At 40.7% G+C, this 26,974-nt stretch overlaps 1 protein-coding gene and 1 long non-coding RNA gene across 4 annotated transcripts in view; both read right to left on the bottom strand.

Annotated features, from left to right (window-relative positions):
* NSF (N-ethylmaleimide sensitive factor, vesicle fusing ATPase) overlaps positions 1-16,530 on the bottom strand; it is a 165,340-nt gene extending 148,810 nt beyond the window's left edge. The window contains exon 1 of one of the 3 annotated variants that reach the window (XM_005668696.3): positions 16,380-16,530. In XM_005668696.3, coding sequence (XP_005668753.1) covers positions 16,380-16,391 — 12 coding nt within the window. In that variant the 5' untranslated portion in view covers positions 16,392-16,530. Of the gene's footprint in view, positions 1-16,296 lie in introns of all 3 variants that reach the window. The other 2 variants (NM_001244560.1, XM_013980864.2) reach the window with 2 other exon arrangements.
* The window catches only part of LOC102165973, a 31,209-nt gene continuing 22,078 nt past the window's right edge, over positions 17,844-26,974 (bottom strand). The window contains exons 2-3 of the long non-coding RNA XR_002337071.1: positions 19,153-19,222; positions 17,844-19,057 (exon numbers count right to left, since the gene is read on the bottom strand). This is a non-coding gene — a long non-coding RNA (uncharacterized LOC102165973). The remainder of the gene's footprint in view (positions 19,058-19,152; positions 19,223-26,974) is intronic.

Below are 26,974 nucleotides of genomic sequence, written 5' to 3'. Positions count from 1 at the left end.
CACCCTTACCTTTTACTGATCTTAGAGCAGAAAGCTTTCAGTGTTCACCAGTAAGTCAGCTGAGGGCTTTTGCGTTAGTTGAAATTTAATTGTTGAACTGAATTTTCAGAGTGCCAACTCATAAGGCTGCTCTGAGAACCTAACAAAAACAGATCTGTGAAGGTGTTTTCAAAACTGTAAAATACCATTTAATTTAAGGTATTCTTATTTAGTAACTTAGCGCTCTTACTCTGAAAAGTTTACTCCAAACATTCTTAAAGAAATCAGGGAGTTTCCGTCGTGGCGCAGTGGTTAACGAATCCGACTAGGAACCATGAGGTTGCGGGTTCGGTCCCTGCCCTCGCTCAGTGGGTTAATGATCCGGCGTTGCCGTAAGCTGTGGTGTAGGTTGCAGACGCGGCTCGGATCCTGCGTTGCTGTGGCTCTGGTGTAGGCTGGTGGCTGCAGCTCCGATTCGACCCCTAGCCTGGGAACCTCCATATGCCGTGGGAGCAGCCCAAGAAATAGCAAAAAGACCAAAAAAAAAAAAAAAAAAAAAAAATCAGAACAATGTTTGTGAAGCTTTTTTTTTTTTTAAAGTCCCAATATCCTGATGGAAGTTTGGCACCTGTGCTCTTGTGAAGGGTGAAGAGAGAAGACTCTTTGGAGAGGGAACCAGAACAAAGATCCCAGGCCTAGAGCCTCTCCCCGGTACCAATCCCTAAGTCTCACACCGATGGACCCTTCCCCTACCAAGACACAGGGCATTCAGGAAAGCAGAGATGCAAGAAGCACCATGGTACACAACAAAGAACACAAGTTTTAGTGGAAAAAGTTAGCTATGATACCAATTCAGAAGCAATGAAAAAAAGTGAGACACCTGAAAATATGAGGTCTAATAGATGTCACACCTTCAAAACTGATGTTAATCTGAGTCACTATAATAATTAAACATGCTAGGAGTTCCCATCATGGCTTAGTGGTTAAGGAATCCAACTAGGAACCACGAGGTTGCGGGTTCGATCCCTGGCCTTGCTCAGTGGGTTAAGGATCCGGCGTTGCCGTGAGCTGTGGTATAGGTCTCAGACGCAGCTCGGATCCTGAGTTGCAGTGGCTCTGGTGCAGACCGGTGGCTACAGCTCTGATTAGACCCCTAGCCTGGGAACCTCCATATGCCACGGGAGCGGCCCTAGAAAAGGTAAAAAGACAAAAAAAAAAAAAAAAAATTTAGACATGCTAATAATTCTGTTCTTTTCTTCTTTTTTGGGGGGGGCTGCACTCACAGCATACATATGGAAGTTCCCAGGCTAGGTGTTAAATCAGAGCTACAGCTGCTGGCCTACACCACAGCAATACCAGATCCAAGCCCCATCTGTGACCTACAGCACAGCTTATGGCAACACCAGATCCCCGACCCACTGAGCGAAACCAGGAATCAAACCCACATCCTCATGGATACTAGTCAGATTCGCTTCCACTGCACCACAGCGAGAACTCCCTAAACACGCTAATAATTAATGATGCAAGTGCTTCCTATACTGAGAGGTTTCTCATTTAATAAATTCAACCTAGAAGATAAACATAAGTATATATAATGGTATTATTTACATTTTTATTTAGAAATAATTATAAATAATTGAGTCAAAATAGGCTGTTAGCAAGCAAAAAGAAGTCACCAGTCACTTGTTCAATGGAACAAATACCTAAAGAATATCTATCATGTCCTACACACTATGCTCCATGCAGATGCTCAATTAACAATGAAGAAGTGGCTACTTTTTAAATTTTTTGGATAATGAATATTTATTTTAAAATTAAGATATAAAACACCATGAAATACCATGTGCCTATAACCTAGTTTAAGAAAAAGAACACTTCCACTTCTTTAAATCAACTTTCTAAAAAAATTTTTTTGAAGTATAGTTGATTTACAATGTTAATTTCTACTGTACAGCAAAGAGATTCAGTTATCCATATACACATATCCACTCCCATATAGGCTATCACAGAATATTGAGTAGTTTCCTGTGCTATACAGGAGGTCCCCACTGACCATCCATTCCATACACAATAGTATGTATATGCCATCCTCAATCCCAGTCCATCTCTCCTTCCCATCCCGTTTGGAAAGCATTAAGTTTGTTTTCAAAGTCTCTGTTTCTGCTTTGTAAGTTCATTTGCACCACTTTTTTAGATTGCACATATAAGTGATATATGACATTTGTCTTTCTCTGACTTCACTTAGACCTTCTCTAGGTCCATCCATGTTGCTGCAAATAGCATTATTTCATTCCTTTTTTATGGCTGAGTAATATTCCATTGTATATATGTACCACATCTTTTTTATCCATTCCTCTGTTGATTGACATTTAGGTTGCTTCCACATCTTGGCTATTGTAAACAGTGCTGTGATGAACACTGGGTGCATGTATCTTTTCAAATTATGGTTTTCTCCAGATGTTTGCTGGATCATATGGTAGTTCTATTTTTAGTTTTTTGAGGAACCTCCATACTGTTTTCCATTGTGATTGAACCAATTTACACTCCTACCAACAGTGCAGGAAGATTCCCTTTTCTCCACACCCTCTCCAGCACTTAATGTTATAGACTTTTTGATCATGTCCATTCTGACCAGTGTGAGGTGATACCTCACTGTAGTTCTGATTTGCATTTCTCGAGTAATTAGCAATGCTGAGCATCTTTTCATGTGCTTTTTGGCCATCTGTATGTCTTCTTTGGAGAAGTATCCCTTTAGATCTTGTACTCATTTTTAACTGTTTTTTTTTTTTTAATGTTTAAATCAACTTTTTATTGAAGAAAAGAACATACACTCTACGTTTTCAGCTCAAGGAATCTTTACAGAGTGAACACACCTAGAGCACTCACACCCAGTTCAAGGAAGAGAACATCACCAGGAGTTCCTATCGTGGCTCAGCAGAAAAGAATCTGGCTAGTATCTGTGCAGACAAAGGTTCGATCACTGGCCTCGCTCAGTGGGTTAAGGATCCAGCATTGCCGTGAAGCTATGGTGTAGGTCACAGACCCAGCTCGGATCCCTCATTCCTGTGGCTATGGTGTAGGCCAGCGGCTACAGCTCTGAGTCGACCCCCAAGCCTGGAACCTCCATGTGCCTCAGAGCGGCCCTAAAAAGACCAAAAAAAAGAAAAAGGGAGAGAAAGAGAGAACATACCAGCATCCCATACTATCCCCTCCTAGTCACTAGCCTTTCACCTTCAACCACAGATAACCACTATTTTGTTTTTCCCACTAAAGATCAAAATCAGATTAGTTTAGCCTATTGAAAACTTTACATACATGGAATCATACAGCGTTTGTCATGTTGTGTCTGACTTCTACCCTTCAATATTATAATTGTGAGACTCATCCACACTGTTGCATATAGCAATAGTTCATTAATTTTCCTTGCTTTTTATAGTATATAATTACATAAATACACCATCTTATTTAGCTATGAGTTGTTTCTAGTTTTTAATTATGAATACTGTTGCTAAGAACATATTTGTACATGTTTTCTGAATAATATATGTGGGCATTTCTATTGTATATCTATACCTCCAAATGTACACACACTCCCTCCAGTAGAATTGCTGGGTGATAGGCATATTTGCACATGTTCAGCTTTAGGGAATTTTACCTAAGGTATACAAAGTGGTGTTTTGATATAAGTATACCTTGTGTAACGATTACTACAAGCAAGCTAGTTAACATAACCATCACCTCACAGAGTTACCATTCTGTGTGTGTGTGTAACACTTAAGATTTACTGTCTTAGCAAATTTTAAGAATACATTTATTTATTTATTTATTTATTTTTAGGGCTGCACTCACAGCATATGGAAGGTTCCGGGCTAGGGGTCGAATTCGAGCTATAGCAGCCAGCCTACGCCTTAGCAATGCCAAATCCGAGCCTTGTCTTCAAGCCACACCGAAGCTCACGGCAATGCTGGATCCTTAACCTACTAAGCAAGGCTAGGGATAGAATGGTATCCTCATGGTTACTAGTCTGGTTCACTACCACTAAGCCACAAAGGGAACTCCAAGAACACAAAACTTTTATTTTTTAATTTTTTTTGTCCTTTGTCCTTTTTTTTTTTTAGGGTTGCACCTGCAGCATATGGAGGTTCCCAGGCTAGGGGTTGAATCCGCACTGCATCTGCAACCTACGCTACAGCTCCCAGCAACGCTGGATCCTTAAGCCACTGAGTGGGGCCAGGGATCGAGCCCACAACCTCATGGTTCCTAATTGGATTTGTTTCCACTGAGCCACTATGGGAACTCCTAAGAATACAATACTTTAACGATAATGACTATGCTATCTAGCATTTCCAATAGTTTCTATGGAAAAGTCAGTCAGAATACCTAATCTGCTATATTCGCAGGAAATAGCTATGCTTTTTTAAACGTTTGAAAACTGGATATAGGAGAAGGTACTAAAGGAAAGACAATAATCCTGAAGTCTAGAAATAACAAGGCTGATTATACATATGGAAAGAAATCTAGGGGGGAGAGAGTAAACAATTTGTAAGAAACTAAATTGGAGAGCTCAAAATCTTAAGTCCGCTTTAGCATACATCAGCATCACCCAGAGAACTGTTAAAAGACTGCAGGGGCCCCACCGTCAGAGTTCTAACTTCATAAACCTGGGTGGAGCCGGAGAATTTGCACCTCTAACAAGTTCTCAGGTAATGCTGATTGGCTGGTCTGTAGACTCCATTTTGAGAACCACTGTACTAAGAGAAACGTCCTAGAAACAGAAATGATGACAGGTTCATTTCATTCTACAACAGATGAGAAAAAATACAGAAAAGAGGCTTCAATAATGTTTTTGGTCCATTTCATCCTTTAACTTGGCAAATATAATTAAGGTTATTTCAATGCTTGATAAGCAGTGATTTTTTTCTTCTTCAGCATAAGGAAGTTCCGGGCCAGGAATCAAATTGAAGATGCAGCTGCAACCTACACCACAGCTGCAGCAAGGAAGGATCCTTAACCCACTGCACCAGGCTGGGGGTCAAACTCGAGTCTCAGCAGTGACCCAAGCCACCAAGAGACAGCACCAGATGTTTAACCTGCTGTGCCACAGTGGGAACTCCCCCAAATCCATTTAATATATTGTCCTCAGAGGACATATCAGATATTAAACTAGTAAGAACAGATAACTATACTTGATCTTAGCCAAAAGACTGAGAAGCAATGATGAGCAGTAAATTGACTGGAAGTCTACATAAAATAGTTATCAGACTCACTATGTGTAGGTCGAGATAAAGGACTCTATTGGAGGCCAGCAGCTGTCTAACTAAAGTAATACCTTGGCCTCTATTATTAGTGGCCGAGATAAAAGAATAAACAATAGGACTCAATAACTGGGCAGAGAACAAAACATTAAAATTCCAACCACAGACATTGTCCACGATGATAATTTATTGAAATCTTTGGAAATAAACAATCACTCATCTATTTAACAATCATTTACTGAATAATTCCTCCATATCAGGCTCTATTCTAAACAGTGGGATCTAAGTCTGATATTATCTCATAAAATTTTGTCAATATTATTCTCTAGGAGAAGAGTAACTAGGATAACTAAATTGTTTTAATTTCCTCACATAGATTTTTTGGGGAGACCTGGAATTAGTAATAATGTCTGTTTTCATTTGGTTGTCAAACCTAAAAGCATGTTTGTTCATATGCACATCACACTAAAATCACTTTAAAATTTAAAAAATCCAACCAGTGAAATTCTAAAGTTCTCTTCATTATTTAGTGATTTTAAAAATCAGTGAACGTTGGATTTCAAAAACGACTTATTTCTCACTTTAATAATTTTCTCATTTTCCCCATTACCAAAGATCTATATAGCTAGCACAAAATATCAGAACTTTAGCACTTCATTCCAAATTTAGCAAAGGACCACAACACCATGCATTACTCATAAACAGCTGGTGCTAACTCATTTGATTTCAAATTTATAGAGCACGAAGTTGTGATAAATTATTAGCACTTTTTGGCTTAATGTCAGGAAGGAAGAAAGAGAGGAAGAGAGGGAGGGAAAGAAATCAGCTCCCTAAAGAAATTCAGCTAAATGTTATTGAGATGATCTTTGTATCTACTCTTATAAAATATAAGGGAAAATGTAGGTCAAAATCAATGGCAATAAGGATAAATTTAAAGATAAAAACTGTTTTAAAGGAGGAGAGATTAAGTTGCTCCTAAAACTCATATGGAAAAGGCCCAAACAATGCCAAATGAAGAAAAATAAGGAGGGAGCTAACTCTACCAGATAGCAAGGATAATTTTAAAGCTATGGTAATTAAAACAGTGGTGTTGATGCATGAAAACAAAATAATGACACTAAAAAAGAGTCCAGATTTACTGTGAATATAAAACAGAGATAGCATTACGAGTCATGGGGAAAAGGATAGACTCGATAAAAGATACTGGAACAACTGGTTATACATATGGAAAAGATAAAATTAGCATCCTAATTCACACCAAACACAAAAATAAATTCCAGATGAATCAAACACCAACATGTGAAAAGCAAAATATTATACCTTATAAAAGAAAATCCAACACCAAAGTGGAGAAGGATCTCTTTTAAACATCCAAGCACACTAATTGCAGAGGTTTGAAAAAGTGGTAGTTACAACTACAATAAAATTTAAATCTGAAACTCTATAAACATGAAAAGATCACCACTGAACAGCCCAAGAGAAAAAAACTGGCAAAGGATACACAAAAGTAATTCACAGAAGAGGAAATTCCAGTGACCGATATGAAAAAATGCTCAACTTCAAGAACAGGGGAAAAAATTCAAATTTAAACAATAAGATAGTTTTATACCTATTCTATTGTAAAAATTTAAATGCCCGCAATAGTAAGTGGAGAGGCCACGACTGACAGGTACTCATATACTGCTGTAAGAGTGCAAACTGCTATAATTAGGTGAAGATAAAGGTAACCAACCACCCAGCAATTCTTTTTTGTTTGCTTTTTAGGGGCACACCCGAGACATATGGAAGTTTCCAGGCTAGGGGCTGAGTCAGAGCTATAGCTGCTGGTCTACACCACAGCCACAGCAACCGGATCCCCGACCCACTGCGTGAGGCCAGGGATCAAACCCGCATCCTCCTGGATACTAGTAGGATGCATTTCCACTGCACCGCAACGGGAACTCCCACCCAGCAATTCCATGCAGCAATTCTACAAAGGCTATATGCCCAGATCTCCAGACATACAACCTAAAAAAAAAACCTCTTATACACATATATAAGGAGACATATATAAGAATGTGGGCAACAGGACAAATAAAATTGAAAACCACCTAAATTGTCCTCTGATAAGGAAATAAATAACTGTGGTATATTTACAAAATAGAATATCACTTGATAAACAGAAAGAACTGGTATTATATAATATCAACATGACTAAATCTAAGTCATCATTTTAAATGAAAAAAGGCAGGATGCAGAAGGAAATCACAGTATGACACCATTATATACATTTTAAAAACATACAAAATGATATGTTAGTAATGGGTACAAACATGTAGATGGAAAACGAATGGATTTATACCAAAAGGATAGCAGTTATTTTTGGGAAAGGTTGGCAGAATCAAGAAGGGACCTGAAGGGAATTAAATTGGCTCTGTAATGTTTTATCTCTAAAAAGAGATAAAGCAAGTATCATAATATGTAATACTTTTTAAATATAGATGGTGAGCACACAGACATATGCATATGTTATATTATTTGGTGTACTTTTCAGCATACTTGAAACCTCTTAAGGTATGTATGAATTATATTTGTTTAAAATTTATAGAGCTAAAAATAGTTACAGTCATATAAGGAATATTTAGTTTTTATCATAAAAAATAAGTTGGAAAGGATGAATTTAAATCACTAGGAAACTGCAGGCGGTGTAAGGTAGGTCTCAAAGCCCACTGAAGGGCATGAACACTGAGGTTTAAAAGACTTCAATACAAGGTCTTTACCTAAAACACCAAACCCAGAGAATGGACCTTTAAGAATAATGTTACAAAAGAACTAGAACAAACAATCCAAAAATTTATCTGGAACCACAAAAGACCCAGAATTGCCAAAGCAATCCTGAGAAACAAAAACCAAGCAGGAGGCAGACTTCAAGCAGTATTACAGAGCCAGAGTCATCAAAACAGTGTGGTACTGGTATCAAAACAGACAGACCGACCAATGGAACAGAATAGAGAACCCGGAAATAAACCCTGACACCTATGGTCAATTAATCTCTGACGAAGGAGGCAAGAGTATAATATGGGAAAAAGGAAGTCTATTCAGCAAGCATTGCTGGGAAACCTGGACAGCTGCATGCAAAGCAATGAAATTAGAACACAGGCTCACACCAGGCACAAAAATAAACTCAAAATGGCTGAAAGACTAAAATATAAGACAAGACACCATCAAACTCCTGTAAGAGAACATAGGCAAAACACTCTCTGACATCAACCTCATGGATATTTTCTCAGGTCAGTCTCCCAAGGCAACAGAAATAAGAACAAAAATAAACCAATGGGACCTAATCAAACTGACAAGCTTTTGCACAGCAAAGGAAACCATAAAAAAAAACAAAACCAAAAAGACAACTTACAGAATGGGAGAAAATAGTTTCAAGTGATACAACTGACAAGGGCTTAATCTCTAGAATATACAAGCAACTTATACAACTCAACAGCAAAAAAGCCAATCACCCAATGGAAAAATGGGCAAAAGACCTGAATAGACTGTTCTGCAAAGAAGACATACAGACAGCCAGCAAGCACATGACAAAATGCGCAACATCTCTGATTATAAGAGAAATGCAAATCAAGACTACCATGAGATACCACCTCACACCAGTCAGAATGGCCATCATTAATAAGTCCACAAAGAACAAGTGCTGGAGGGGTTGTGAAGAAAAGGGAACCCTCCTGCACTGCTGGTGGGAATGTAAGCTAGTATAGCCACTATGGAGAACAGTTTGGAGATACCTTAGAAATCTATACACAGAACTTCCATATGACCCTGCAATCCCACTCTTGGGCATATATCCAGACAAAAGTTTCCTTGAAAAAGACACATGCACCTGCATGTTCACTGCAGCACTATTCACAATCGCCAAGACAAGGAAACAACCCAAATGTCCATCGACAGATGACTGGATGAGGAAGATGTGGCATATATACACAATGGAATACTACTACTACTCCACCATAAAAAAGAACCACATAATGTCATTTACAGCAACATGGATGAACTAGAGACTTTCATACTGAGTGAAGTAAGTCAGAAAGACAAAGACAAATACCATATGATATCACTTATAACTGGAATCTAATATACAGCACAAATGAACATTTCCACAGAAAAGAAAATCATGGACTTGGAGAATAGACTTGTGGCTGCCGGGGAAGGGGGGAGTGGCGGGATCGGGAGCGTGGGGCTATTGAATGCAAACCATTGCTCTTGGAATGGATTTACAATGAGATCCTGCTGTGTAGCATTGAGAACTATGTCTAGATACTTGTATCTCAACAGAACAAAGGGAGGAAAAAAAATGTACACATGTAAGTGTAACTTGTTCCCCATGCTGTACAGCAGAAAAAATTAAAAAAAATTTTTTTAATTTAAAAAAATTTAAAAAAAAGAATAACATTACAGCAACTGACTATCGTATTGCCAAGGGTTCACTATTCTGCCATTTCAAGAATTTTCAACAGTGAGATGATATAATTTCACCTTACACCTCTGCAGCTTGATTTAAATACTTGAAAAAAAGAATACATCCATCTTAATCATAAAATCTTTTGGGTTTCAGAAAGAATAACCTATTTGAATAGTGCTGTAGAGTTCAATTTTATTTTCTAAAATGTATTGCACTTGAAGATACTTTATAAAATCTCTACTAGGAGTTCCCATTGTGGCTCGGTGGTTAACACACCTGACTAGTATCCATGAAGATGCAGGTTCAAATCCACAGCCTTGCTCAGTGGGTTAAGGTTATGGCATTACCATAAGCTGTGGTGTGGGTCAAAGATTCAGCTCAGATCCCACGTGGCTGAGGCTGTGGCCGTGGCCGTGGCATAGGCTACAGCTCCGATTCGACCCCTAGCCTGGGAACCTCCATATGCTGAGAGTGCGGCCCTAAAAAGACAAAAAACAAAATAAAATAAAATCTCTACTAGAGTGATACACAACAAGATAACTACTGCATACAAGATTGCAGAAAGCTGATATGCTTCAGGCAGCAAACTATTTTAGGAAATGGGACTACGAAACATTTTATATTATTTGTTCTGATTTATGGTACTGCCCATGAGCTGTTCCCAATTTAAGACTTGTGTTCTAAAACTTTATCTGAAGGTTGGTTATGTGGTAAAGATGTCATTCACCCATAAAATGTTCTAAATGGTTGGGTTTCTGGACTAGGCTACAACTTCTTCAGTATAATGACACTTAATATACGAGCCTGTCCTAGTCAAAACACCGTATTAGGTAAATTTTATCTCTAACATGTTTCAACTCCTAAGAAAGTTCCCTCCCTTAGAGTCCTATTTAACATCATCTTACTCCTATTTCTTAAAACAAATTACCTCAACTAGGTCGAAGACTTTAGGAAGAAAATGATCCATTGGTTTAATTTGCATTAATGTATGTGTATTTTCAGAAGGGGATGGCTAAATCTCCAGTAAGTGAGATTTCTGGCAATTCTAAGAGAACCAAAAAGGTCAGGTAATGTGGAAAACCTTTCTTCTTCTCTTTCCTTTTTTTTTCGGGAGTGGGGTGATGGTGGCAGTATAAGGGGCCTGGAAAGCAACACCAAACAGAGCAGTTTTACTGAAGAGCTACTCCCTACCTAGAGTCAACTTTCCTAAGCTAGTAAGGCTACATTTCAGATTTTTTCCTCTGCTTCTGATTTCATGATTCCAGAGCAGCTCCAGCCTGAGAGTTCTGAAAGACCGGGTGGAAGCCTGGGGCAGTGGCAGCCATCTGTATGTGGAAGTCATTTGTAAATTTAAGGCTATATTCAATGTAAGCATAGGAATTATTACTTTAGAATGTAATTTATTACTAGCAAAAATTTAAAACAGCTGAGAAAACCTATTACCTAAATGAATCTTTTGAAAGCCCAAAAGGAACCAGATATGTTTACTGACCATCTCATAAAATGTATACAACTTGTTATTATACATCTATAGATATATAATAGTGTGGGGGTTTTTTGTGGGTTTTTGTTGTTGTTGTTGTTTTAATGTCCACATCAGCGGCATATGGAAATTTCTGGGCCAGGGACTGAATCTGAGCTGCAGCTGTGACCTATGCTGCAGCTGCAGCAATGCCACATCCTTTAACCCACTGTGCTGGGCCAGAGGTGGAATTTCTACCTCTGCCAACCTGGGCCATTGCAGTAAGATTCACTTTATCTTTTTTTTTTAATTAAGAGTAGAGTCAATTTACAATGTTGTGCCAGCTTCTACCGTACAGCAAAGTGACCCAAGCATACACACACACACACACACACATATATATATACACATTCCCTTTCTTATACTTCTTAACCCACTGTGCCAGAGTGGGAACTCCCATATTTTTCTCATATAATACACTGAAACAATAATGACAAAATTTACTTTCTTTTAGGTTCTTTACTTTTAAGATTAGGAGCTTCAAAGTATTTTAGGGATTAATCAAGATCTGATGACCTAGATGCTATATATTAAATAATATCACACATTTTACTCCTTAGTTTCCCAAATGGACTAAATACAATGCTTTCTTTTTTGGCCAAGAAAAGCAAAAGACGAGATATGCAGGTTACTAATGCTACCATCAGCAACAGTGATACATCAAATCTTCAATGACAAAGTGAAGATAAATATATTTACAAGACGTCAGAATGCCAAAATTAACTAAACTCACCAAAAGCAGTTAAAACCACACAACAGCTTTTCTCTGACAAAAAGGAAATACAGAACCCATTGTAAGAATAATATTACAACAAGGCTGAATCTACTTGTTAAACATGGATAGGTAGTTGTTAGATAATTATAGCTATAGGAAGAAATGATAAGACAATCAGACATGGGCCAAAGGTATTCAGATTTTCTGAAAGGTAGAAGGTAGTTTTTGAAAATTAAACTTTGACAGCAAGCTCTAAAAAGTTCTAGCTAAGGCAAATCTACTCTTCTTTATACCCTTGCAACTAAGGTGGTGAACTGACCTCAAGTTCTCTAGCAGGATGCTCAAGGGCTATTTCTTTTATCTTTTTTTTTTTTTTTTTTTTTTTTGTCTTTTTGTCTTTTGGGGGCCATACCCGTGGCATATGGAGGTTCCCAAGCTAGGGGTTCAATCGGAGCTGTAGCTGCAGGCCTACACTATAGCCACAGCAATGTGGGATCCAAGCCACCTCTGCAACCTACACCACAGCTCGAGGCAATGCCGGATCCTTAGATCACTGAGCAAGGCCAAGGACTGAACCCATAGCCTCATGGATGTTAGTCAGGCTCGCTAACTGCTGCTGAGTCATGATGGGAACTCCCCTAAGAAGTCTTTTTTTTTTTAGAGCCGCACCTGCAACATGTGGAGGTTCCCAGGTTAGGGGTCAAATCGGAGCTGCAGCTGCTGGCCTACACACAGCTACAGCAACTCAGGATCCTTAACCCACTGAGCGAGGCCAGGGATCGAATCAGCAACCTCATGGTTCCTAGTTGAATTCGTTTCCGCTGCGTGGTGACGGGAACTCTCAAGGTCTGTTTCCGACCCCATCCTATTCTACCTTTTATTAATGACTAGAATGGAGACAGAAGCCATGATTATTAAACCTACAGATAAAACAAAACTGGAAGAGAGAGCTACTATGTTGCATAATATGAAAAACTCAAGAAAACCTTCAACAAGTAGCAGAAATGCCCTGACTTAAGAAAAGTGAATTTTAAGGAGGATAAGTGTAAGGTTTTACACTTATGTTCAATAAAACAATTGCATAATACCTAGAATGTGCAGGAGGAGAGGGAGGGGCTGACTTTACAAGAGCATGAGAGTTGTAATGACTGTACACTCAGTACAGGTCAAGAGTGTGATTTACTGCAGAAAAAAGCAAATGCAGTTTAAGCCTATATTAATGATGGCAGTGTCCAGCTTAAGAGAATAATAGTTTGAGTATATTCTTCGTTGCATTGTGTTAAGACTCTTGAGCACATTTTGGAAGAAACAGACAAAATAGAACCTTTACAAATGAAGGTAGCCTAAATGATGAAGGGTCTGGAATATAGGATATTTGAGGAATTAGAGATGTTTACTTTGCAAAAGAGAAAATCTGAGTGACTATATAACCTGCTACTGCTACCTGTCTTTTTTTTTTTTTTTTTCTTCTTTCTTTCCTTTTCTTTTTTTTCAAATTGATTGGCAGCACCCATGGCATGTGAAAGTTCCAGGGCCAGGGACTGTACCAGAACCCAGAGCCGTAGCAGTGACAATGCCACATAGTTATGCCGTAGCCTACAAAGGAAGTCCATGTAATTTGTTTTCTAACAGTTAGGCAGCTATCATGTGGAAGAGAAACTGTGTTTATTCTATGCAGCTCTAAACAGCAGAAATAAAATCTATGTATAAAGGTTACATGAAACCCCAAATAAAAAAGATTTTTCTAATATCACAGTAAAATGGGCTAGCTTCATGGAAATGCACCCTCTATCCCTAGAGAATTAAAACAGAGATTAGATTCTTTTTCGTTTTAGGGCTACACCTGTGGCATATGGAAGTTTCCAGGCTAGGGGTCGTAGATTCATTTTCAACAAAACTGTATTGAGCAACTAGATTCCAGGCAGGTGTAAAGCACAGATGATGATAGTGAAAAACTACAGTCTCTGCTTTCATGGAAGGTAAAGTCTAGTTGCAGAGAGAAACAATCACTAATAAATTTTAAATGACAGATAAATCTCTAAGGAAAGGAATATAGTTCTTCAAGAGCATATTAACACAAGATCCTGACTTAGTGCCGATCCGAACAGGCTTCCCCTGAGTAGCTGAGTGATCTATGCTTAGGAGGTAAACGATTATGAGCAGAACATCACATCACAAAGAAAGGACACACATGCAAAGACCTTGCGGTAAGAGGTTCAAGGAATAGAAAGGCTTATATAACCTGAGCATAAAGAGTAAGCGGGTGAGTAGAGATGCAGGAGCAGAACCACAAAGCATTTTAAAGGCCCAGTTAAGGACCTGATCTCCCAAAAGTAAAGAGATGCTACTGTGGAGGGTGTAAGAAGCAAGGGGCATGGAAGGGAACAATGTGCTGAATGGCAGAAGGGGACCTCTTGGTCCCACAGGAGTCCAAGCCAGAAATGATAGCAGTTTGGGAAAGGCGAAAATGAAGTTGTAGAGAAGTGGACAGACTGAAGGGATTTTCAGGATGTTACAGTGACAGAACCCACGTAACTAGTCCAGGGATGATTTGGATATAGTTTAAAGCAGCAATGCTCGAGGCAGATTCTATGGCCCTACTAATAGCCCCCCCCTTTTTTTTGAGGGAGGGGAGGAACAGAACTCAGTGATGGATTTCACTTGGAGGCAGAGGATATGGTGAGGGATGTATTAAGAATGACCCATTCCCAAGGTTTCCAGCCTATTTAAGCAGATGTATTGTAGAGCCACTGATTGAAATAGGGAAAGTACTAATTAGGTGGGCTAAGACCAGTGGTTTGAATTTGAACAAGTTCAGTTTGAGGTGCCTTGGTTTTGAACAGTCAGTTTGACCTATTGATTTGAAACTTAAAGAATAGGTCTGGACTAGGAGTAAAATCTTGAGAATCGTTGCCATATAGACAGCCCTTGAAACTGGGCTTAGACCAGATTGCCTGGGGAAGAAACAGTGAGGAGAGAGCCTAGAGGAATATCTGCATTGGATAACAGAGGAGAGGAGGGTGAGTCTGCAAAAGAGAGGTCTGACTAAAAACAGGAGCGAGGCTGAAGCCATGAGAAGAGCGTTTACCACGAAGGAGGCAACCGTCAACGATGTCAAATGCTCTTGAGACAGTCAGGAAGCCAAGGAATGAAAAATGTCATTAAGTTTAGGGACATGTTTCAGTGAGAGAAGAGGGTCAGAAATCAGAGTGCAATGGGCTGAGGGATGAGGGGGTGGTAAGCAACTGGGAGACAGATACATGGAGACAACTCTATCAAGATTTCTGGCTGTAAAGTGGGAAGAGAAAAGGTGACAGCTGTGTGGATGGAGGAAGGATGTGTTTTAAGATGGGAAAAGCTTGAGTTTGTTAAGAGGGAGCAGGTGGGGATCCTTGGAAGGTGGGAAAAGGCAGAATCTGAAGCACAGGTGGAGGAAGTAGCCATTGTTAACCTGGGGAAAAGAAGAGAAAGAGGCCTCATTAAACGACCTTTAAAGTCTCTTCTCACTCTAGAAGCTCCTGACTGGCGATTTCCTTCAGGGAGGACATCTGCATGTATGCATAATCTATGCAAACTTATTCAAATATACCAGTAGAAATAAATCAGTCAAGCACATGCTTATCCTCTAATGACGCAGTTTATGTCCCCTGGTTTGCCACCAGTGTAATCTCTGGACAGAATCCATCCCTTAGAGAGGTTTTTGCTCCACGCACACTGCAGTACAGCACAGAACCACCCTATCTCCCCTCGTCAAACCCATACTACACCGCGATCTCAGAGGCTAAAGGAGGAAGTAAAATTTAAAAGCCTGAAACTACAACCTATCCTGCTGTATTCGAAACGACTGTCATTCATAAAAGCAAAACGCGACACCTCAAATCCATCCCCACTCCAAGCTAAAGGCACTGCTGCCTGTTCCGGCAGTGACACGTCCCCCAGATGGCCGGGTTTAACACTAAAAGTCATTTGCACCCCCTCCTCCTTCCCAAGTCCTTTCATTGTGAAAAACCAGAAATGGGCTCCTAATGGTCCTTGCCACAGCCCTCGCCTCAATGCAGCAGACGGATCCCCCGCAGTTATTCCAGAGGTGGGACCTATTTAGCCCTCGAAATGGGGTGCTGAGACCCCCCGCAGCCTTTAGTACGGGCTGGGACTGCCATGACCCTGCGGCTACCCTGAGAAGCTGGGGGACAAACCCCAAGGGATGGAAAGGGAGAATTAAGGGAGACCCAGGAGATCCGGGTAGCGAGGGGGTCACCTCTCCTCGAGCTTCCTAAAGAGGCTGGAGTTTCTGAGCAGGGCTAATCCCCTGCCACCGTTTCCCCATCCCACCCTCTCTGGCTCGCCGCCCCTCCAACGCCGCCTCTGCTCAGACTCACACCCTTCCCCTGGTGCCGTCTGGACCTCGAGGTGCCCGCGAACCCGCACCCTCGCCTCGAGCCGCGGCTCCGGGCCGGCACTCACCCGGCCCGCCATCTTCGCAGACGCGTCCAGCTCTGCCGCCGCAGCTGGGCACTCGGCAGAGACCGCCCCCGCCGCGCGCGCGCCCGCCGTCCGCCCTCGCGCAGGCGCGCAGCCTTCTTGAAGCTGCGCGCGCGCGCCTGGCCGCGTCCCCGACGCCCCCGCCTCGCAGGGCGCGCGCAGGCTTGACAGCCGCCGAGGGCGCGGGGGGGGCGGAGGCGCCATTTTGAACGCGAGCGGCGGCGGCGGCGGCGGTGGCGGGGCTGCGACTGTCTTTCTAGAGAGTAAGGGTCCGCTGGCGGCTTTCTCCAGCGGGCCTTATGACAGCTGGCCGTTTTCGCCGAACTTTGTAGCATTGACTTCGATGCTTTTAAACACCGAGCCCTTGCTTACCTCTTTGCAGCTGCAGTTTGCCCTTTATTGGCCTTTTAGCTGTATGCTTCCAGGCCCATTTAAATATGAAAATGTCCATAAGAGCACCCAGCGTGGGTACCAGTCCTTCTCTAGGGGAGATCAGGAATGAGTGGTTGGTTCTGAATTCAAGTTCTGCGTGAATTCAGGATTTTCTACATACGGGAACCTGTTTCCTAGCTCCTTTAAATAATCAACCTCAGCGTTCCCATTTAAGTTAGGCGTAGCCTGGAAAACTCTGGTTAAGATTAATATTTCTTAACGTGTATTCGTAAATTGTGACAGTTCTTTATCTCTGCATATTGTATTATTTTATTATTAAATGTATTTATAAAGGTAACTGGTACCTCCAATGACCTTTAGGAGTTCCCTTGTGGCCCAGCAGGTTAAGGATCATGGTTGTTACTGTTGTGGCTCTGGTGGCTGCCTGGCTCAGGTTCGATTCCTGGCCTGGGAACTTCTGTATGCCATGGGTATAACCAAAACAGAAGCCCTAAATTCAGCTTTTTTCTTTTCTTTTTTTTAATCTTGGTATTTCCCTTCTACCATACCATTTCCTCACTGGGATCTCACGACTGATAGTAATAACCACACACTATAAGAAGAAAGTTTCTCCCAAATAGTCTCCCTAATGCTTGTTTGCCCCTACTATCTTTTATTTCTCTTCATATTTACACAAGGCTATAAGAAATGATAGGATGCAGCAGAAACTGACACGACACTGTAAATCAACTATACTTTAATAAAAATAAAATTTGAAAAATAGAAATGGGAGTTCCCATTGTGGCTCAGCAGTAAGGAGTCCGACTAGTATCCATGAGGATGTGGGTTCGAACCCTGGTCCTCCTCAGTGGGTTAAGGATCTGGCATTGCCGTGAACTGTGGTATAGGTCGCAGATGTGGCTCAGATCTAGCACTTCTGTGATGTTGGCTGGCAGCTGCAGCTCCAATTCCATCCCTAGCCTGGGAACTTCCATGTGCCGCGGGTGCGGCCCTAAAAAGCAAAGATTAATTAATTAATTACAAATTTAAAGAGTAAAAAATAGAGATGTTAGGGGTTAATTAGGAAAAAAAATAGTTTTTTCCAACTTGAGGAAAGGAAAGAAGTGGAAGAGCTGGGCATGCTTTAGTGATTTACAATGAAGCACTAATAAAGACAAGTGACCCGAAGATGGCCCGGGGATAGAAGAAAAAAATCAAGTGAGTTTCATAAACTTTCACACTGCACCGGAGAACCAGAATGTGCTGGTGGATAAATCAGATGTTAATTAAATCATTAATGGATCAGAGGGTTTATCAGGAAAGACAGGGAACTAGTTGAAATTTGATCTATTAACTTGGAAAAGCTATAAAAACAATTAGATTGGGAAGTCAGAAGGTTTAGATTCTCACCCTGTTCCTCTCTCTGCTACTCATTCAACATGTTGCTCCCTCTACCTCTGTGAGCCCCAATTTCCTTATTTGGAAAGTGAGAGGTATAACTCAATGAGCTTAACAGGTTGTCTTACATTTTTTTGATACTTTGAATCTATAAACCAAAGAGATTTTGCCCAAATAATGACAAGATCCAGAAGATGACATTGGCTCTCAGTGCGATGATCTGATATTATTTTCAAGGCCAGAGAAGAAGCAAATGTATTTATCTAGACGACTGCTTTGTTTTCTTGTTTTGCTGGATACGCTAGACTCCAAGTAAAAATGTCTTCACTCTCTCCAACCAGGAGGAATGTTTATCCTCTAGGAAAGATCGTTTGCCGGAGGCTGGAGAGGGTCCACTGTGTCAGCTTAGGTGCGTACCTACCCAGGATAAGGGGCCCTTTGTATCCTCTCACCAGTAGAGGAAATTCATTAGAATCATGTGCACAGCCCTCTGCAGGGTCTACCAAAGAAATCAAAGGCAGACATCAGCTCCTGCCCTGCAGCATCCAGTTGGAGGGGAAGGATTCTGAGTCATTGCTCCAAGTTGTCACATGCCTGTACCTCCCATCTGTGCCTTGCTCTAATATTCAAGGTCATCTTAGAAACAGAGTGGAAATGATTTGGCATCATCTTCTGAGCCATCCTTGCAGTTATAGTTGATCGACAACAAATATTTTTACTGCCCCAAATCCATTCCCCCCTTTTTCTGGTCACAGCTCCCCGAGTTCATGCAGCCTTGAACACATTGTCAGACAAGTTACCCTGCCCTCCCCTGGCCCAGGAGGGAGCACAGAACCCAGGCGCAGTCAGTCGGATGCTCCCCTTCACAAGCAGCTTCAATCTTGGCCATCCTGAGGATGAAAGGAAATCGCAAGAGCTGATTTACCACAACAGCGACATCCTGAAAAGACCATCCACCAGATGGATCTAGACCCCTGGAGTTTACCTGATTTCTGTCTTGGGCAACATCTGGTTGACTCTCTTTGTCTTGATGTCTGCGACTCAGTCATTCTTCCCTAAAAAATAAAAGAAAACAAAACAAAATAAACCCTCTCTCAGCTCATCATTGATCCCTGCTCTCCTTTCAGTATGCTCTCCTTTCACAGTGAGAAAATAGGTAAGATAGCTTACAATGATTTAAATTTAACCCCAAATCAAGGATCCAGCCTTGCCGTGAGCTGTGGTGTAGGTTGCAGATGATCCTGCGTTGCTGTGGCTGTGGTGTAGGCTGGTAGCTACAGCTCTGATTTGACCCCTAGCCTGGGAAACTTCATTCGCCCCAGGTGCGGCCCTAAAAAGAACAAAGACAAAATAAATAAATTTAACCCAAAATGTAGATGACTAAGATCATTTCCCAAGGTCTACAGGGCTTTTTCCAGGGGCGAGGAGGTGGATGATGTGGGACTAGGGATAGGCTCAAAGAGGAAAGGGCTACCAGGTACCTTAGAGGTGAGGAGATGATGACATGATGAAATGGAGGTAGCAGTACCCAGGATAAACATCAGTGAGGCATGTGGGGAGAGGGGAAAGAGTTTGACCAAGGTCAGCTCTTGCTGAACACAGCTGTGTGACCCACTGGGATGGTTAATTTTATGTGTTAATTTGGTGGGGCAATGGTGCCCATTGACTTGGTCAAACATCATTCTGGATGTTTCCACGAGGGTATTTTGGGATGAGATTTACATTTAACTCTACGGACTTGGAGAAAAGCAGATTGCTTTCTGTAATGTGGGTGGGCCTTGTCTAATCAGGCCTCAATTCTCCCCCGAGTGAGAGAGAGTTCTCCAGCTGACTCCCTTTGGATTTGAACTGCAACCCTTTCCTAAATCTCCAACTTGCCAGTGTCCTCCATCAGATTTTTGGACTTGCCAAGCCTCCGCAATCACATGAGTCAATTTCTTAAAATAAATTTCTCTATATATATATACACATCCTGTTGGCTCTGTTTCTCTGGCAATTCCTGACTAATATGTCATGTTTCCTGTCAGTGACAAGAAAGTGATCCCAGGTTTTATGTAGTGAAATTTGGTATCACCTGTTGCTCCTTGAAAGGTAACTAGCATCTATAGGTCGTGGCCTGAATCAAAGACTTGAAGACACCAAGGATATAATTCTATGTTCAAATAAGTGTTTAATCACTTATTAAGTGATATTTAATCACTTAATAAGTGCTCCATCGGAATAGGGCTGAATACCTTTGGGACATTTTGGTTTTAACAGTGATGCTAACAACTTGACTGGGCAGGGAGTGGAGGTGGGAAATAACTCGTCTGTGTTTTGAGGAGTGAGAGCAATATTAAGCTACATTAAAAAGAGAATTGGTTCACTATGATCCAGTTCATTTAACAAAGCAATGTGACTTTTTGGTGATTTCCACATTAGACAAAGGAAAATCACCTTTAGTCTTTGGAAATTCTAGGGTTAAATAAATGTCACTGGGGACAGAAAGACGTTTTTAGTTACTTCAAGGTGTGGGTTTAACAGATCTTCCAGCAGGAATGCATGCAGGTGTTTCAGAGCAGAGCACTGCATTGAAATCACCACTGCATTGTGAATGTCAGAAGGCAGCCTCCGGGGTGTGTGTGTGTGTGTGTGTTTGTGTGTGTGTGTGTGTGTCCCCTGCACCAGCCCCTTGCAGAAGACGTCGTTGTGAAGCAGACCAAGGTGGTCTTCATAAATCTTTTGATTCCCTTCCCTCTGCACCTCCTCCTCTCGTTCCCAAGTTCTTTCAGCATTCATCATCACCTAATATATTACTCTTTCCAGGAATATATACAATTTAAGAGACTACTGCCCAGAAAGCAATAAAGAAACAAATCTCTAAGGGCAAAATTTCAGGCAGACATCTCTATGTGGATATCAATCCTTATTCTTGCCCTTCCAATCATAACCCACTGTTCAGCCAATCATGCCCTCAGCCCAGGCTTTCAGGGAGCCTTGCTGAAAACTTCCTATTATGGCCCAATCATTGCCAGTTTATGAAATGAAGTTGCCATCTGCTTGTCTTTTTGTCATAGAAACCTATTTCTCAACATGATGGATAGGACTTGAGAAGAGAGCAAAATGGAGAAAGAATACGTCTTTTAAAAGAAAGGAAGACCAGCTGATGCAATGCAGCATTTTAGCTGCAGTCAGGTTTTTTATGGTTGAGTTGTTATTATTTTTGATGAATATATCTGTTCTCTTTGGAGGATCAAGGACAAACACCTTTAGTCACAAAAATCAATTCATTCTGGAGAGTCTGAGTGGGCGGGAGATAGGATCCTCTGTGGAAAGGAACGAATGTTGCTATGGAAACCAGATGATCCTTTAGTGTGAGCCCCAGTGCACTTGCCAGGATGCCTAACCCTGCAAGATAACATCGTGGGTCCAGAGAGCTGCCTGCATCTCTTGGAAAAGGAATCATTCAAATACTTGGTCTGATGCGCTTTTATGCATCTCAAGAAAAGGAAGTCAGAGTCTCCCGGGAGGGGCTGAGTTCCTAGAACCTTGGGACATTTAGAGGCCCACAAACCACATTGGGGATGACTATATTTTCTGCTGAGAAAAAGCGAAGGTGTGTTTTCTGGGGATGAGTTTACTGGAGAGGTTTGTTTCTAGGGCAAGGAATATGTACAGCAGGCCAGACCAAGGGAGGGAGCCAAATCTCTTGAGCAGGAGCATGACCAGAATAGAGAGATGAGTTCAGCAACACAGGGGAAAGATGGTGATTCTGGTATACTTTGTTTCATTTAAATTCTCTAAACTTAAATGTTTCCATGTGAGAATTAGATGAGATCATTATCATAGAGCACCTAATATATTTAGCACCTGACCCAGCAGCTACAAGACAGATACTACCATTACCAAGAGTGCTATAACTGATACTAATAACACTATTATCCAATTTTATTTGAATTTCATTTTCATATTAACCAATTTTAAGTTGAACTCAGAGGTGGGGGAGGGGCAATCTCCAAATAAGATATTTGTCAGGGTGAAATTATCTCTCTGCTTCTCCCAAGAGCGCTTTGTACTTTCTGTGCTGCAAACATAACATTATAGCGATGAGAAGTGTTTTTCATTAAGGGAAAAAAATCCCACTCAACTAATATTACCCTAAACAATTTATATTTATGGAATTGCCATGGTTTGTACTTGTTAAATTTCCCCTGAGCAGTGATCATGATTTCTATTAAGCTTCCTTCATAATTACGAAAATTTTATATTTAAAAAAAAATAAGTTGACAGTTTCCTGGTGGCTCAGTGGGTTAAGGATCCAGTGTTGTCACTCTGTGGCTTGGGTCACTGCAGTGGTATGGGTTTAATCCCTGGCCCAGGAACTTCCACATGCTGCAGGTGGAGACGAAAAAGAAAAAAAGCTGTTTTGCATTATAAAGTTAGCACATTTTCTCCCTATCAGTTAAAAACAAAAACCAAACAACAAAAAAAAACCACCTCAATTCCTGAATACAATCACTAGTGAATTAGATCTATTTTCCCTCTAGCCTCCCCCCATATATTCCTTATACATATTCTTATTATTTTTTTTTTTTTTTGTCCTTTTTGTCTTTTCTAGGGCCGCACCTGTGGCACATGGAGGTTCCCGGGCTAGGGGTCTAATTGAAGCTGTTGCCTCCCGGCCTATGCCAGAGCCACAGCTACGCCAGATCCAAGCCGAATCTTCGACCTACACCACAGCTCACAGCAATGCCAGATCCTCAACCCCTGATCAAGGCTAGGGATCGAGCCTACAACCTCATGGTTCCTAGTTTCATTAACCACTGAGCCACGACAGGAACTCCCATATTCTTATTTAAAAAAAAAAAAAAAAAAACCTACAGGTTTTCCTTGATTAACAGTGAGGTTATATCCAAATAAACCCTTCATAAATTGAAAATATTATAAGTTGAAAATGCATTTAAGGAGTTCCCGCCATGGCACAGCAGAAAAGAATCTGACTAGGAATCATGAGTTCGCAGATTCGATCCCGGGCCTCTCTCATGTGTTAAGGATCTGGCGTTGCCATGAGCTGTGGTGTAGGTTGCAGATGAGGCTTGGATCCTGCATTGCTAAGGCTGTGGTGTAGGCCAGCAGCTGTAGCTCTGATTTGACCCGTAGCCTGGGAACCTCCATATGCCGTGGGTGTGGCCCTAAAAAGCAAAAAAAAAAAAAAAAAAAAAAAACCAAAAAAACAAACAAACAAAAAAAACGCTTTTAATACACCTAACCTACAGAACACTATAGCTTAACCTAGCCTACTTCAAACATGCTCAGAACACTTACGTTAGTCCACATTTGGGCAAAATCATTTCACACAAAGCCTATTTTATTTATTTATTTATTTATTTATTTATTTTTGGTCTTTTTAGGGCCACACCTGGGGCATATGGAGGTTTCCAGGCTAGGGGCCAAACAGGACCTGCAGCTGCTAGCCTACACCACAGCCACAGCCACATGAGATCTGAATCGAGTCTGTGAACTGCACCACAGCTCACGGCAACACCAGATCCTTAACCCATTGAGCAAGGCCAGGGATTGAACCTGCATCCTCATGGATGCTAATCAGATTTGTTTCCACTGAGCCACGACGGGAACTCCACACAAAGCCTATTTTGTAATAAGGTGTTAAATATCTCCTGTAGTTTATTGGATACTGTACCAGAAGTGAAAAAACAGAATGGCTGTCTGGGTACAGAGTGATCATATGTCTGGGTACAGAGTGGTCATGGCTGATTACCCTCAACCATGCTGCTGACCCACAGATCATGAGAGCTATTAAACATGATACGTCACTGGCCCAGAAAAAGATTAAAATTCAAAATCCAAAGTATGGTTCCTACTGAATGCATGCTACTTTCCCACCATCATAAAATGGAGAAATTGTAAGTCAGACCATTGTAAGTTGGGGACCATCTGCTTATATGTATAAAATAAATATATATGTATATATATGTATCTATATGGTGGTAATCCTTTAGCAAGTGAGTGCCTTATGGACTAGAGGATTGTTTTATTCTCAGGCATAAGGCAGCTCATTAAAATATAGCATATTCTTGGGTTGTGAGGGTTGGAGGCAAAAAAACCCTTTATTATTATGAACCTAAACATTCTCTCTGTAGGTACAAACGATGACAGGTTTAAAAAAAAAAAACCTTATCTTTGCTATTTCAACTTTTCTTGAGATTATGATGACTCTATTCAAATAAACTTCATAGTTGCTGGCAAAACCAGTTTATATCTTTTCTTACAAGTCATCAGGACACAATTAGGTATCTGTAGTACATGAAATAAAATACTAGTAAATATTTGGAGAAAATAACCAAATAAAGAGCTGAAAATTAAACCAACATGAGAAATTTTTGTTATCAAATTAGTAAATAAAACAAAAACACTAAAAATCCTTTTTTAAAGAACAGCTTATCAAATGATGAAGTAAGGATGGCTTTCATTTGGTCGATAGGAATGGAAATTTGTATGATCTACTCAGAAAACAGTTTGGCAAGTAATGCGTATCAAGAGCCTTAAAAATCTTAATGTTTTGATCCAGTGATTGCACTTTTGAAAGTTTTTTTTTTCTTTTTTTGCTTTTCAGTGCTACAGGTGTGGCATTATGGAAGTTCCCAGGCTAGGGGTTGCAGCAGAGCTGCAGCTGCCAGCCTATGTCACAGCCACAGCCACACCAGATCCGAGCCACACCTGAGACCTACACCACAGCTCATGGCAACGCTGGATCCCTAACCCACTGAGTGAAGCCAGGGATCAAACCTGAATCCTCATGGATACTAGTCTGGTTTGTAATCTGCTGAGTTACAATTGGAACTCCTCTCTTTTTTTTTTTTATTTTAATTTTCTATTAGCAAGGAATGAAGTAAAGAGGAGGGAAAGATGTTCACTGCATCATAATTCATAAGAGAAAAACTTAAAAACAACCTAAATACTGAAATGTGAGGAAATAAAAATTTATGTTCTAAGGCAAATCAAGGAAAATTTAAACATAAAAATTTTTTCTCTGCCCTTTGGCCTTTCTCCTCTACTGTGCATTGTGTATGCATTATGCATCCACCCAAACTCCCTACCAGCAGAAATGTCTGCTCAGCTATAAATAGCAACATTCTCCTAGCACCTACAAGACAACTCTTTGGTTTTTTTTTGTCTTTTAGAGCCACACCTGCAGCACATGGAGGTTCCCAGGTTAGGGGTCCCGTTGGAACTGCAGCTGCTGGCCTACGCCAGAGCCACAGCAACTTAGGATCCAAGCTTCATCTGTGACCTACACCACAGCTCATAGCAACGCTGGATCCTTAACCCACTGAGTGAGGCCCGGGATCGAACCTGCCTCCTCATGGATCCTAGTCGGGTTCCCTAACCACTGAGCCACAACGGGAACTCCTACAAGACAACTCTTTAGAGGATAGCCTTTCTCCTTAATCTTGTAAGGGACCATGATGACCCATGACCCACTCCTCACTTCGCACATGTAGAACTGGATTGTGTAAACTGTCAATAATATGTCATTTAATGTATAGCCCTCTGTCTCAAAAATTTTATGTACCTGTGCTTTGACTTTTAAGGGGCAGAGTTCTTGGAGCTCTCTGAGAGGCTGTTCCCAAGGTTATAATTCTCAATTTGACTCGAATAAAATTTTCCATTTTTTCTTAGATCAACTGATTAATTTTTCATTGACAATTACATGAAAATGATTAAATAAATCAGGATATATCCATATAATGGGATATCACACAGCTACCAAAACTGTTAAAGACAAAACAAACAAACACAGAATTCCCTGGTGGCCTGGTAGTTAAAGATCCAGCATTGTCACTGTTGTGACTTGGGTTCCATTCCTGGCCTGGGAACTTCCAAATGCCATTGGCATGGCCCTCCAAAATGTTTAAGACAAATGTTAAACACTCTGGAATATACTCATTAAAATATTAAGTGGAGGGAGTTCCTGTTGTGGCTCAGTGGAAATGAATCCAACTAGTATCCATGAGGATACAGGTTTGATCCCTGGCCCTGCTCAGTGGTTAAAGGATCCAGCTTGCTGTGAGTTGTGGTGTAGGTCTCAGATTAAGAGGAAAAGAAGACTGTATGTATTCATAATCTGAACTATGTAAAAATTTCATGGAAAAATGACTGGAAAGAAATAAACCAAAATGGTAACAGTGACTGCCTCTGGATAATAGGATGATGGGTGTTTTTTTTTTTTTTTTTTTTTTCTCTTTTTTGTCTCTCTCTCTGGTGGGGAGTGTCTTTTTTTTTTTATTATACTTTAAAAAATTACTATAATTTTGTTATAGTTAGGAAAAATTATAATTTTAAAAGAATCATGTAGAAAAACCTCTCATACTTTCTTGTATTTACTGTCATATATATATATACACATACATATATATATATATACACACATACATACACATATACAGTCATCACGATCAAGAAAGTATTTGGTTAAAAAGATTAAGGCGTCAGACCTGAACTTAAAACTCTGACCTACTATTTCATTTTCCTCTTTGTAAAATGGGAATAATAGTAGATTCCAGTTCACGGAGCGTTATATCATGCAGGTCAAGTTCTCGACATATTTCCTGGCACATATTAACAGATGTTAGTTTTTCCTAAAATGCACAGTTATATGCCATTTACGGGCGTTTGTAAACTTTTCAGTGAACCAAGTTGGCATTAGGTGTTGAATTAATGAGAACACTTCTCAAGACCGTGGTCCTGAGCATCTGAACGAAGGTGCAGGTTGCTAGCATTTTTCCCAACTGTTGAAAATCTGTTCA

The sequence above is a fragment of the Sus scrofa genome, chromosome 12, assembly GCF_000003025.6.
Source record: "Sus scrofa isolate TJ Tabasco breed Duroc chromosome 12, Sscrofa11.1, whole genome shotgun sequence".
NCBI lineage: Eukaryota > Metazoa > Chordata > Mammalia > Artiodactyla > Suidae > Sus > Sus scrofa.
The sequence above is the reverse complement of the archived record's forward strand: the minus strand, read 5'-3'. Positions and strand labels throughout refer to the sequence as shown.